Source organism: Electrophorus electricus, chromosome 3 (assembly GCF_013358815.1).
Source record: "Electrophorus electricus isolate fEleEle1 chromosome 3, fEleEle1.pri, whole genome shotgun sequence".
NCBI classification, from domain to species: Eukaryota; Metazoa; Chordata; class Actinopteri; order Gymnotiformes; family Gymnotidae; genus Electrophorus; species Electrophorus electricus.
In genome coordinates this window covers 28491087-28504730 of record NC_049537.1, presented here as the reverse complement: position 1 = coordinate 28504730, position 13644 = coordinate 28491087, and the positions used below count along the sequence as shown (strand labels likewise).

General features: G+C 44.4%; 2 protein-coding genes across 6 annotated transcripts in view; both read left to right on the top strand.

Moving 5' to 3' along the window:
* Positions 1-3397, top strand: part of suco (SUN domain containing ossification factor) — a 40409-nt gene extending 37012 nt beyond the window's left edge. For 3 of the 4 annotated variants that reach the window (XM_027026001.2, XM_027026000.2, XM_027025998.2), the window contains 5 exons: positions 99-203; positions 321-469; positions 1064-1155; positions 1904-1959; positions 2609-3397. In XM_027026001.2, coding sequence (XP_026881802.2) covers positions 99-203; positions 321-469; positions 1064-1155; positions 1904-1959; positions 2609-3133 — 927 coding nt within the window. In that variant the 3' untranslated portion in view covers positions 3134-3397. The remainder of the gene's footprint in view (positions 1-98; positions 204-320; positions 470-1063; positions 1156-1903; positions 1960-2608) is intronic. The other variant, XM_027025999.2, reaches the window with a different exon arrangement.
* Positions 3398-7735: 4338 nt separating this feature from the next.
* On the top strand, positions 7736-13336 carry scrn2 (secernin 2). 2 transcript variants are annotated; one of them, XM_027026003.2, is made up of 10 exons: positions 7783-7815; positions 8239-8365; positions 8874-9036; positions 9392-9573; positions 9951-10150; positions 10344-10559; positions 11337-11502; positions 11779-11959; positions 12095-12253; positions 12893-13336. In XM_027026003.2, exons 3-9 carry the CDS (start codon positions 8875-8877, stop codon positions 12245-12247), a joined length of 1260 nt encoding a protein of 419 aa, XP_026881804.2. In that variant the 5' UTR covers positions 7783-7815; positions 8239-8365; position 8874; the 3' UTR covers positions 12248-12253; positions 12893-13336. The 2 variants fall into 2 exon arrangements, with proteins under 2 accessions (XP_026881803.2, XP_026881804.2); XM_027026002.2 differs by lacking the exon at positions 8239-8365 and having other exon boundaries at positions 7736-7815.
* The last annotated feature ends 308 nt before the right edge of the window (positions 13337-13644 follow it).

Sequence of the window (13644 nt, the reverse complement as noted above, 5' to 3'; positions counted from 1 at the left end):
CTGTAGTGTTTTGCAGGCTGATGTGCTTGTGTTTGCTGTCAGGCTCATGTTGAATTGCTCTTTGATATGGTTTGATATGGTTGTGTGCGCTCTTACAGGATCAGAAGCAGACTGAGTCCATCCAGATGTTACAGAGCCAGCTTGAGAACATCACCAAGCTCATGCTTAACCTGTCTGCTACTGTGAGCCAGTTACAGAAAGAGGTACACACACACGCGTGCGCGCGCACACGGACACGCACGGACACGCACACACGGACACGGACACGCAGATGCTGCTGTTAAAGTGCATCTTTGCGCACGTGTGTGTGTGCGTCACAGGTGTCAGACAGGCAGAGTTATCTGGTGGTGTCTCTGCTGCTCTGTCTGCTGCTGGGTCTAGTTCTGTGCGTGCAGTGCTGTCGTGGCTCCCCAAGTCACAGCCAGAGCACAGCTGTCCCTGTGAGCAACCACTACCCCAGCCCAAAGAGGTAAGGCAACAACGCACACACACACACACACACACACACACACACACACACATACATACACACACAACCACTACCCCAGCCCAAAGAGGTAAGGCAACAACGCGCGCACACACACAAACACACACACACAACCACTACCCCAGCCCAAAGAGGTAAGGCAACAACGCGCGCACACACACACACACACACACACAACCACTACCCCAGCCCAAAGAGGTAAGGCAACAACGCACACACACACACACACACACACACACACACACACACACATACATACACACACAACCACTACCCCAGCCCAAAGAGGTAAGGCAACAACGCACACACACACACACAGACACAACCACTACCCCAGTCCCAATAGGTACAGCCACATGCAAAAATCCACACTCCCACAGACTATTGAACTGTTGAAATGGAGCTATTACCCACCTTCCCCTGCAGCTATGAATGGCCCCATCCTTTCTGTTTCTTTGTTGCTGTTTCTTACTTAATATCCCCTCTGTCTCTCACTCATTCACACACACACACTTTCCCATCTCTCTTTCTCTGTCCCTCTGTCTCCCTCTCGCTCCTTTCTTTCTTCCCACTCAGATGTTTCTCATCGTATGATGACACAAGGCTGAAGCGCAGAGTTTCGTGTCCTCTCGTTCACGCCACATCTTTTCAGCTGCCTACATCAGAAGGTAAGAGTCTCACATGAGACAAGACTCTTCTATATTCTCTCTCTTTCTTAATTTTTTTTTTTTTTACACATCTCACACTCACAGCAGCCAGTTCCTCCTGGCTTACTCTTCTCCAGTCAGCCAAGCTGTGCTCCCCTGTTTCTCAAGCCTGCGGTGCTGTGCTGCAGTCTGACAACATGCCCTCATGCTAAATGTGTACTACACGTCGTGTGCTGCGCGGGGGAGACGTCTGCTGGTCTCCTAATGTGAGGAGATCTCTGTGCTGGCCCTGTCATTCTGATCACCACCATGCGGCTTTGCGCTGCTCTGTAGGAGAGCTAAGCATGATGATGAGGTTCTGTTGCCATTGGTAACGTCTGCGTGTGAAGTGTCTCCACCCCAGATGCCTGCTAAACCAAAACAAAGGGTCCAGGACACACTGAACACACGTTTTAGCTTTGAGCATGTGACACCAGAGCCACCTTTTTCTCTCTCTTTTTTTGGCTGGCTCACGTCGAGACATTTGCAAGTAGTAACTAACTGCAGCTTTTTTAATTTTTATTTATTTATTTATTTTTTAAACAGACAGAATATTATTTTTCGAAAAAATCTGAAACAAAAATGAGAAATTCGGTTGTCTTTCATGCCGTTTTTGTTATTCCTGTGTGTTTTGTTATGCAGTAACTCCTGCTACTTGCAAGTGTCCTCAAGTTTGTGTTCATTATTCTCACTAGCACGCCTTAACGCTGGCCTCCTCTCTCCCTTATAGTAGGTCCTGATGACTTGTACATTGTAGAACCTCTAAGGTTTTCTCCAGAGAAAAAGGTACAGTGTTCGCTTCACCTGCCTTGGGTGTGGGGGGTGGGTGCTGTGGGCACATGACTTTTGTGGTTCATAGGGGGCTGCATTCCAAATACCTCGCCTGTTCACTTCTTTAGTTCTTAGTGTTTGTTTAGCCCCTATTTGTTTAAAACTTCTTTTTTTTTTTCCTTTTTTTTTTTTTTTTTTTTTAAAGACCAAAAAAGAAGTGGCCCGGAATAAAAATACCAAGAACGCCAAAAAAAAAGTATGAGTAAAGCACAAGAAAGAAAGCAAGGCGTAATGTAGAACTGGTGGTAATGGTAATGGTGGCGAACTACTTCTTGGCTGACTTGGATGTAAAGGTGTTGGGGGTGTTGATGAAGCGCTGTGGTGGCGGTGTCCTCTTGTGTTGTCCCAGCCCTACTCCATCTCATGCTTTCCTGGTAGTTATCAGTGTCACCACAGTTTCAGAAGCTTGTCGTGTACTATGAGTGTGCTTATTTATGGGTGATCCACATATTGTCTCTGATTCACTCTGAAACACCTGGTGTTGTGATTAGTGCTTTTTAATGTACATAAACTAGCACCGTGCTCCCTTGGTGTAAAGGTGGTTCCAGTGCATCTAGATGCATGTTTGAATTTCTAACCTGTGTGTGTGTGTGTGATGTCACAGAAAAAGCGCTGCAAAATGAAAGGCGTGGAGAAGGCGGAGAACCCGAGGGCTGCCGGCGCCTCGGTGACTGTCACTAAAGGTGGCCTGAAAAGCAACGGCCTCCACGCAGATCACTTCCTGCCGTCGGCACGTGACAGAAACGTGTCTGCCTGCTCATCCAGAGGGGGCATGTCTGAGGGTGGCTCGGAAGGCTCCTCGTCTTCCTCCTCTTCATCCACTTCATCCACGGCGTCAGATGAGTCCTGCTGTAGTGCCTCTTCTGCTGCTGGGCACGAGAGCGTCGGCAGCCAGCCGCTCCAGCCTACCACAAACCGGACAGAAAAGAGGTCATTGAAGCGACGTCGGTCCAAGATGACCGAGCAGGGGCCGGGCCCGCCCCAGCCGCACGGGCGCTGCAGGATGGGCCTCCTGCGCAGCCCCATTCCCGTGACAACGGCCGTCATGCCAGCGCTTCAGCTGATGAAGGGGAAACAGGACCTCGGTGTGGGGACATTTGGGGTGGCGGCGGTCACTGGCCGTGTCTGAGTTTGAAGCGAATGCCTCCTTCAGCACCGCCTCCCACCAAAATCTATTCAGTGCGGCAAAGTTACTGAATCACTCCCTCACCAGGTCACCACCTCCACATCAGATAGGGGGAATGGATGGTCTTAGACGTGTAGTGTATCTCTCTCTCTCGCTCTCTCATTTAGATCTAGAATCTGCCACAATGCTCAAGCACAGAATGGAACTTGTACTCCCTGGCAACGACCCCCACCCAAAACACCATTACCCTCTCATTCTGAGATCCTCTCCTTTTATGTGCCTTTATTTGTCCGTTATCAGACTCTCACGAGGACATGTACAGACCACAGATAGAGGTGAAGGGTCCTTTTTCATTTTCTTTCGTTTTTGGAGAGAAACCCAATTTATTTCTCTGTGGAGGGGCATGATACAAAGAACACACAAACGTTTGAGGAGTATGAATGAGACCGTATTTCCCCATCAAAGTCATTTCTTCTGGCATGGACCAGCACCTGACTCTTATCAGTAGATCTCATGTCAGTAGGCCGTGGTACCCATGTCTAGGACAAGGGGGAGGAGTCTGCACAGAAGAGCATGCCCCCTACCCCCCTCTTTAACAGTGAGGAGAACCGTATGAAGAACAGATCCATTAGTCTAGCCTTCATCTTCCTCCTGTTTCTTTCTCTCTCTCCATCCTGCAGGTTCAGGCAGGATCTGAACTCAACACTAGTGACAACACACACATTCACACAATCGCATACAGAAATAACATACACACAGTCACATCCAGAAATTACATGAATACATACATGCACACAGTCACATCCAGAAATTACATGAATACATGCACACTTAGAAATCACATGCATTTAAACATGAAGTCAAATACAGAACTTAAATTTCTTGAGGCTTTTTTCCATGTCCTGACTCCAGCTTTTTGAGTGAGTTTACTGCATGAGCCACTGTTGTTGTTTATGCTGTGCGCCTGCTCAACACACCTACACACATACACCTACGCAGAACTATATACTGTATGTTCTCACACACACACACAGGGATTTTACAGTGAATGCTGTTTACTGTTTTATTTATCTATTTATTTATTTAAATGTCACTTTTTTGACTTGAGCTGTTTTGAGTTCAAGGTCATGGGTCGAGCAGGGTGTTTTAACCCTCCTAATGTCCCTGTGATTGAAGAATATTGACGAACACAAACACACCTAGTATGCATTCCCACATACTTATTCCAAAAATGTGTTAGGGTACAGACACACCCTCGTGAGGTGTTTTCTTGTTTCCTACCTTCGTCTCAAGTTTTCTGTATGCTGTTTCTTAACAGCAGAAGCTGGAGTCTTGAATGCTAGCCTAAATGCATCACTTAGCACCATTACATTGATCTTTGGATGATGACGGTCTTCACTTTTTTATGCATCTGAAATTGCTAATGCTAGCATATGATAAAGCAGATGTCAAACGGTAGTAAACGTGCATCTGGTTTTATTTGAGCCCTTCTGAGGGTTACGAAAAACAAACGTCGTTTGGGGATAGATGGTTGCTGATGGATCTGTTCTGATGAGTTCCTGCCTTTTATAATTTTGGCAGCCAAGTGCTGGATCCCTGTTTAATCATAGCTGTTTCTGTTCCAGCGCTAATGGTTCAAACCCACTTGCTCTCGTTCCGTTGGTGTAAAACCTCTCGAGCACTCAGTTTTCTCTCTTCCGTTCCTACATGTGCCCATGTCAATGAACCACCACCTCACACTGACATTGTAGCTGCTGCGCTCTCTCACTCTCGTTCACCATCTGTGTCTCCGTCTCTGTGTAGGTGTGTCCTCGCTGGAGCACAGTTGCCAGACCACATCCCACTGTAGGTTTTGTTCAGTCAAACATGTTTGTGTGTTATGACGGTGTCTTCAGCTAACTGGCTGGTCCTCGTGTCATGTGTTTAGGGTGAGACTGAAAGCAACACTGAGCTCCCTCTCAAGGTGGAGTAATGTGAATTCTATTAAAAAAAAAAAAAATGGGAAAGGTTGGACTGGTTTTGAATGCAACATTGCAATGTGATTGAGAGTTTTTCCAGTTTCAGAGGGCGTGTTTAATGCTCTTTGTCTACATCAAGTTTGGCTTTTTGTTTGTTTGTTTGTTTATTTTAAGAATTTGTATGTAAATGTGCTTGTGTAATTTGTTTTGAGTGTTTATGGATGTTTTGAATGGAAAAAGATGAATCTATCCTACAACCTATTGATCAGAGGCTTGTGTCTGTACGTGACACGCACTCTTCCTCAGCACTTTGAAGTACTCCTCATGCATTTTGTTTTCTACACTATCATTCGTTCGTTTTTCCCCGTGCTTGTGTTTGTCTGGTGCCCTCTAGTGGCCAGAGGCTCAAGTCGGCCAGTAGATGGCATCACATGCACCAGATGATCTATGAGGATGAGCTGCGCAGTATTTTTTGAAACAAGAGTAACTGTAACTACTAAGATGTAGTGCCAATAGAAACTGTGAATTTCTAAATAAAAACACTTTGTCTTTCATAGCTGTGTTTTTAACTGCATTCTTTATTTGTTTTTCTTGATGCTTTAGTTTCATCTTGGGTATAGTGGTTTCTGGGTAACGAAAGCACTACAATAAAAGGACACTTCCACTGTAGAATGAACAAGGCTTTAGATATAAAAAGATCATATCTAAGTAAAGATGTTTATCTGTAAGCCTTGTATTTTTTGTTTTTTTTTAAAATGTATTTCATTTACAAGTTGAACTTTGAAATTATTCAGTAAGGTATAGGAGATTTAATAAGCTTTGGAAAATGGGGGGGAAAAAAATTGCAGTACTTTTTGGAAGGTTTCCATGTCTCATGTAATTTCTACATACCATCACTGTTGGTCTTTAAGACCATATCACATCGCATGCTGGTTTGCATGCGTCACTGCTTTCGTGTCGTCTCGTCTCTCTCTCTCTCTCTCTCTCTCTCTCTCTCTTTTTGTCTTTCTCTGTGTAGTCTGAGATTTTTTAAATTTTTTTTTTGGCTTGGTAGCACATTCTCTTCCCAGTACATTGTGGCTGGAGGAACAATGTACATGCAATAGAATACAGACCATAAAAGCAATACACCAAACCTTTTTAATGGAAGGTAGACTGAGAATTGTATTTTGGCCATAAAATGAGTGAACACTTTATTGAATATTATAATCTATATATAATCTAGCATTCCAAACTTGAAGATGGCCTTTTAGACTGATACTCCACAATGTGTGTTCTTTATTTCCACCCCTAACTGGCAGACCATGTGAAACAGCACTGACACAAGAGAAAGGCAGTATGTTAAATGCAATACAAACATTTAAAATTACCTTATGTAATTTGTATCAAGATGCTATTGGAATCTGAATTTTAAATACTGCAGCTACATTATGTAGCCTACATAAAATAGAATTATCACAGTTCATATGACAATTAAAATATAGAAATACACATCACAGCATGAAGTCCTACAGAAATGTAATTAGCAGGATGAACTACAGTAGGCTACTATTTCATAATTCTAGCTACAGTGATCACTAAGCCTTTTTAAAGAGGTCCTCTTGAATCATTTCAAAAGAGCATTTAGACTTCATTAATCAGGCCATAACTTTGTTCCTGCAAAACTGTAACCTTCAACATCATCCAAAGTAAGGCTCTCATAAAAGAAGGGTTTCTAATGAACTATGTGTGTATGTTGAATTTTATAATGATTTAGCCACTTTGATGTATTTTATGTAGATTTACCTTTTAAATAAATTAATAAAGCATCTTTGTCGTGAGTTGCACCTGAACATTTTGGGTGTGTTTATCAGCTTTTCAGCTGTGGTGTTCTTATTATAAAGTATATGGGGTTTCATTATTTGTGCTCCAGTTGCTCTACCACAGTAAACATTAGATTCTTGTTTCCTCTATCTTAATTTACCTTAATGAAACCTTCATGAAAAGCCTTCATTTGCTCGGCTTCGTGTGTCATGTCCATCATAGCCAGATCCTTGTATTTTAATGTCAGCAATTTTCTGGGTAATTGCTAATCTGGTGTTTTCAGTTTGATTATTATGCGCACCAAACCAGAGGGATGTGTGTGTGTGTAACCCCACTGTTCTTCAGACTGCACCTGCTCTGTGCACTACAGTAGAATGGTCCAACACTTGTTCCACAGTGAATTAGCAGCACAGAACACACCTCACTCAGGCCGATTTGGATCTAAGATGTGCAGAGGAAATTATGTATGTTTTTAATGACATTGGAAGATGTTACAGCACCTTCACGGTGATCTAAAAGCAGAAGGAGGGTTTGGTTTTACTCACTACAGTCAATGGACAGGAGCACTGCTGATCGAAATCACATGGCCATGTAACTGGCTGCAGCCTTGTTATTCGCAACCCTCAACCTTCAGTGAATAGGCAGAATTTTTACAACAACAATTAAATGTGGATAGTTATGGTTCATAAAATAAAAGTTCATGTAGTATTTTGTACCATCCACCTGGATTTTCTAATTAGCCCAGGCCAGATTTTAATTAGTAAAATTAAGTTAAATCAAGTTAAACAATTTGCTCGTTCTGTGTTAGGCGCTAGCCCAGAAATCAAATTAAAAGACTTTTATTTTAAAAACGCTTTCGTACCAGGTTTACAGTGGGAACCCTGCCTTCCACAGGCTTGCTTCCCGAATTGGAGCTTTAAAAAGGTAATAACTTTATTAAATTGATGTATCAATGATTTGGAAAATTACACTGGAATTACTGAAAATTAAAGTAACGCATGCACATGTCATGTTTATATATATATTTTTTGTGCCAGCTTTATACACAATGCGGGTTACAAGTGAAGCGTTATTACAGACAGGCCGTTTCTTAGACTATGAGAAATAAACCGTCCTGTCAAACTCTTCAATTATCTCTGATAGTTTTATGTGTTAACAGCGATTTCTTGGGGTTTTCCATCCATCAAACAACGCATTTTTGTTGCAGAAACTGGACATATTAAGGTGAACGGATAAGCCGCAGCCTAGCTGTCAGTTTAGCATTGTGCAAGATTTAACGTTGAGACTGCTTCCTAATCACTGTCAGGCAGATGCATTTCTGCTTGTGTTGTATCTCTCTCTCTCTAGATAACTACACAGCAATCTGATGCGATTAAATGATTTGCCAAACGGACTGGTTTCGTAGCGGGCTGTTTCGGTGCAGATGGGAACAAAAGGTCTAATGTTGCCAGAGACTCGCCTTTTCTCTCGCAGGGTCTGTGTAGTCTGTGAACTGTCTCTAAAAATAAGTGCTCTATGGATTTAAAAGATTTTTACACAAAATGTCTATTGCAAAATCACACAACCAGAAACAAAACTGTAGTATTAAATGAAATAATCCAAATCTTAGAAGTTGGTCAATGACCCGAGGAAAGGCCTACTGCTGTATCACTACAGCTATATCATGGCATATGAGTGAATAACAATGAGCAAATGAATTCCTTTTGGGTGTAAGTTGTGCCTTTTGAAAAACTGCATGATTTGAAGTACATATGTAAGGTTTGTGTACTGGGTTCATGGGTTGCGGTACTAGAATGCCAACTCCTGTTCCAGAGGTGCCTTTAACATTCAGATGCCCCTAAGAGCTTCCTTACCATAATCAAGTGTGTTGCATTGGTTGGACTCAAACTGTGCGAAGTACATGATGATTATAAGTAGTCTCATATCAATATGACGCACATTTTCGATATTCTCTATTAATTCAGTCCATCTGTTTATTATAGGATGGCTGAACCACCCCAGTCATGTGACTGTTTTGTGTCTCTACCACCGAGTTCTAAATATGATCATGTGATATTTGGGAAGAACTCGGACCGGCCAAGAGACGAGGTGCAGGAAGTGGTTTACTACCCTGGAGCCTCTCACACCCCTGGGGGCACTGTGCAGGTGGGTGGCTCCTTTTAACCCCTTTAAACGTCTTTTACGTCTCTAGGAATGTCTCCAGAACTGATTGGGGATAAAATACTCCTCTTGGAGCCTCTGTAAAAAAAAATGCAAAGCTAAGTTCCAGCTCCAGTGGCTTTAGTAAAGTGGGTTTATGCATTAAACCAACATTAGCTCACCCTGTTCTTGCTTTTTGAACCCTTTATCAGTAAACAAAAGTGCATTGACTAATTTGTAACTAGGTCAAAAATGGAAGCTTGTTTGACACGTGTGTGTCATGCTGGGGACGTCCAACTGCCAGTACTGAACCTTGGGTGAGAGGCAGAGTGCTTAATTATGCTTCTGTTTTCCCTTCCAGTGCACATACATCTCGGTCCCACAGGTGGAGCGTACCCATGCAGTGGTGCTGAGCAGGCCCGCCTGGCTGTGGGGGGCAGAGATGGGAGCCAACGAACACGGCGTGTGTATTGGGAACGAGGGGGTGTGGACCCGGCAGCCTGTGAGTCAGGACGAGGCTCTGCTGGGCATGGACTTGGTCCGGTGAGTCTGGCTGAGTGCCATGTCCTCCTCCGCCGTCTGGGGCTGTGGTTAGGGTGTAGACAGCAGGTAGACTGTGCGACATGGGGCTAGGGTGGGCTTGGAGATTCTTTATTCAGTGTTAAGCGTTAGTGTGGATTCGGAGCGGCGCGACAGACATGCCTCACGTTGCACCGAATTGCACTGGCTGGCGTCGTGTGGTGCCGTGTGCGGTTCGTTCGGCGCTGGAGCTGAGGTGCCGTGTCGTGTGTTGTCCCGAGCACGACAACGATGACCGCATGCATGTTCCCTGGGTGGTGTAGTGGGTGGACGAGTGACGTCAGCCTGGGCCTAGAGCCCAGCCGCAGGCTCTGATCCCGGTGTGTGGCGCGTGTGCTCAGGCTGGGACTGGAGCGTGGAGAGAATGCACAGGAGGCCCTGCAGGTGATCACGGAGCTTCTGGAGCAGTACAGCCAGGGCGGAGCCTGCAAGGAAGACCCGGATCATTTCAGCTACCACAACACCTTCCTGCTGGCAGACCGGCACCAGGCCTGGGTCCTGGAGACCAGCGGCAGGCTGTGGGCTGCACAGAAATTCACAGGTCAGACCAGTCAGAGATCAAAGGATTAGAGCTGTATGTAGTGCAGCTCCTGAACATTGTGACTGGTTGGAATTACTGGTCAGATATAAAAGAATACTCTGGGTAATATGGATACTAATATAGCAGCCTGAACTCTCATGTTTTTTTTTTTTTTTTTTTTGTTTTGTTTTTTTTTCTCTCTTTTCTTCAACAGAGGGAGTGAAGAACATCTCCAACCAGCTGACAATAGGGACAGAGATCTCAGCCGAGCACCCGGAGCTGCGTGAGGTGGCCGAGGCCCAGGGCTGGTGGAGCGGAGAGGGAGAGTTTAGCTTCACCTCTGCCTTCACCCCAGACAAGCCCCCCGCCAGGATGGAGCTGGCCAAGGCCCGTTATGAGGGAGGCAAAGCCCTGCTGCAGGAACATGATGGTGGGTACTGTGCATCGCACCTGTGTAGGTGGGTACTGTGCATCGCACCTGTGTAGGTGAACCACCTGTGTACTACAGTTCTCAGTTTGTGAGATATGGCAGTGATCTGGGTCTTGTCACCAGGCAAACAGCTTCTTATAAGACCCACCACCTGGAATAAAACATGCCAAAGGTCAGAAACACAAGAACCTGCACAGGAAGTAGAAGCAGAAGAGTAATTCCAGAACCAAAAAAGCACTGGGAACCAGGAAAAAGGAAATCAAAGACTGGAAGAATTAGTGTGAATGAGTAGTAATCTTGTTGAGAAATTTAAGTATGACTTCATTTTCTTTATTTGCTTTTGCAGTTAATTTCTTACATTTCTGTTCATTTCATTATATTATTTGAAACATTTGGTACAACTTCTAATACATTTTAAATATTTCTCAAGCACTGCACTGTTTTAAATCTTACTGCCCCTACTGTTGAGAAGTCTGCCAGTGAGTATTTTTCTAGTAAAAGAATTGCCTTATGACTAGATGTGTGTGTGTGTGTGTGTGTGTGTGTGTGTGTGTAATTACACACACATCATCAGTGGACAATTTTAAACTTAATCTTTCAATATTTTAAGCTTAGACCCAGATGAAAAATACATATTTAAAATATTTTAGCTAGGGCAGTCTGTGAGGTGATGAGTGTCTGTGTAAAAGATGAAGGATAAGAGAGTTTGATACACGAAGGTTTGGCTGTGCTGCACTTGTAATCAGCCGACACTTTCCCTGCGTGCGTGCACCACAGGCTCCGTGACAGCAGAGGTTATGGTGAAGATTCTGAGGGACAAGCCGAGCGGCATCTGCATGGACTCCGGAGGTTTCTGCAGCACTGGCAGTATGGTGTCCATCCTCCCGCGGGACGCCACCACGCCCTGTGTTCACTTCTTCACTGCCACACCCGACCCCTCCAGGTGGGCACCAGAAGGGACGACAGAATGTTATCAGTGCATCAGATAATGAGGGATCCTAGTAGGTACTATCACAAAGTTCACAGAAATCCTGCAATGGTATGGATTAATTCTCTATTATGTCATTAGTGACACTGCTTAAAGCTAGCATTAGATGTTGGGTGTGTGCATACAGTGTTATTGTTCATATTGTTATTATGTTCTGTGAAATTCATTTTATACATAATGGTGTAAGAGCTTTTCACTGTGGGTCTTATTTTGACATTCCTAAATCTTCAGGTCTGTTTTCAAGCCGTTTATCTTCACGGAAGGTGTGGCTCCGGTTGCCATGGTGATGTCTCCAGAGTATGGCCCGGATGATCCTGCGAGGACGCAGCCTCGCTTCCAGCGCCATGTGGACAGGAAACACGAGCTGTACAAAGCCCACCAGGCTGCTCTCGCTGCCGCGGAGGCTAATCCGGTCAGTTTATAGTCCTGTGAGCCTAGCGGCCGGCATGCTGCCCGTTCTCTGAAATGTAACATGTTCACGTCTTTAATAGCGATAAGCCAGGTGACCAACTACCTTGGCTGCATGCTCACTGTGTGTGTGCGTCAGGATGCTGGAGTGTCTCTACAGAGGACTATGGAGTTCTTGGAGTCCCAGTGTCTGCAGGAGATTGAAGCCATGCTCCGGGGGGAGGTGGAGGCCCAGGAGCTTGGGGGCCTCTTCTTTGACTGTGTGGACGCGGAGATCAAGCTTTACCAGTGAGACAGAGTAGGTAGAAAGACCAGCCTTGTGTGAGGTTCCTGACCAGTAGAAACGGGAAGAATTACTCATACGCCATACACTAATGGTTACCGTCTAAATTTTTTTTTAAATGTGTATGACTAAAAGTATTGTAGTTGTTAGGGACTTTGTATGGGTTGCATTGGAATGGTGTGCTCTGTGTTCAGCAGCTGCAGTGTCCAGTCCCAGTGATGTTGGGTGATACTCAGCGAGTGTGCGCGTGCTCTGGATGACGTGTAGAATGTCACGGGAGCATAAAGCTTTTGAATATTAATGAACCTGCTGTGTTGTGTGTGAAACCTGATCCATGATTTAGTGGTATATACAGTCCCAGTGTCAAAATGGGTCCAAATCTTGATATTAAGCCTGGATGACTGTGTTGTCATAGAAAGAACATTTGCGCAGTGTGTTCGCTACCGTTGGTTGTAGGCAGAAGAGTATGGATGGAGAGAGCATCTATGTAGAATGCAGTTTTGATAAAGGCTGAAGAAGCTGCCACAAAACACAGATCAACTCTATTTGATTATTTCTTATTCTGCATTGCATTTTTGGTGATAAATGACTCAACTCATGCAAGCTACAACACGAGCTATTCACTTGACTGGGTCTTTATCCATCTCTGCACAGTCTCCCTGACGTGGACTTTCTGGCGTTCTACAGATGTCTCGTGAACGTCGCCAGTGCTTGCTGATCTGCCGGCGGGTGGGCGGGTGGGCCGCGGGGGTCGCTGCCAGCTTCAGTCCCTCTGTCGGGTCCTCTCACGCCATGCAACAAATCTTCATGTCCGCGCCACTTAAAAGTGTGTCTAAAAACAACAACAAAAACAAACAAACCCAGAAACTACGTTTGTGTGAGTTGAGCACCATAATCATGTCATTGTCTCACAGGATGGCCACATATGCACTGAATTAACGAGTAAGTAATGGATGACTAAGGTGTGTGTGTGTGTGTGTGTGTGTGTGTGTGTGTGAGAGAAGAGAGAGAGCAGTTCTGATCATTCCAGTGTGAGGGGTTCAGCTGTTCAGTTAACCCTTAAGAGGTGAAAGTCAATAAAGGCTTAATGACTCTGTGCTTGATGTCTTCATTTCTGACAATTGTTTCTTACTCTTTACACTACTCTATCCTGTGTGTCCCTGTGTATTATACGTAAGATCGTATGTCAATATTGCATGTGCATATTCTGCATAGGTTATTATATCGCTCAATAAATGTTGTGTTGTATGGTAGTTATTATTAGTTGTAATATGGTAGTTGTGTGTTATGGTAGTTATTATTAGTTGTGTTATGGTAGTATTATGTTATATGGTAGTTATTATTAGTTGGAATATGGTAGTTGTGTGTTATGGTAGTGTTATGTTATGGTAGTTATTATTGTAATA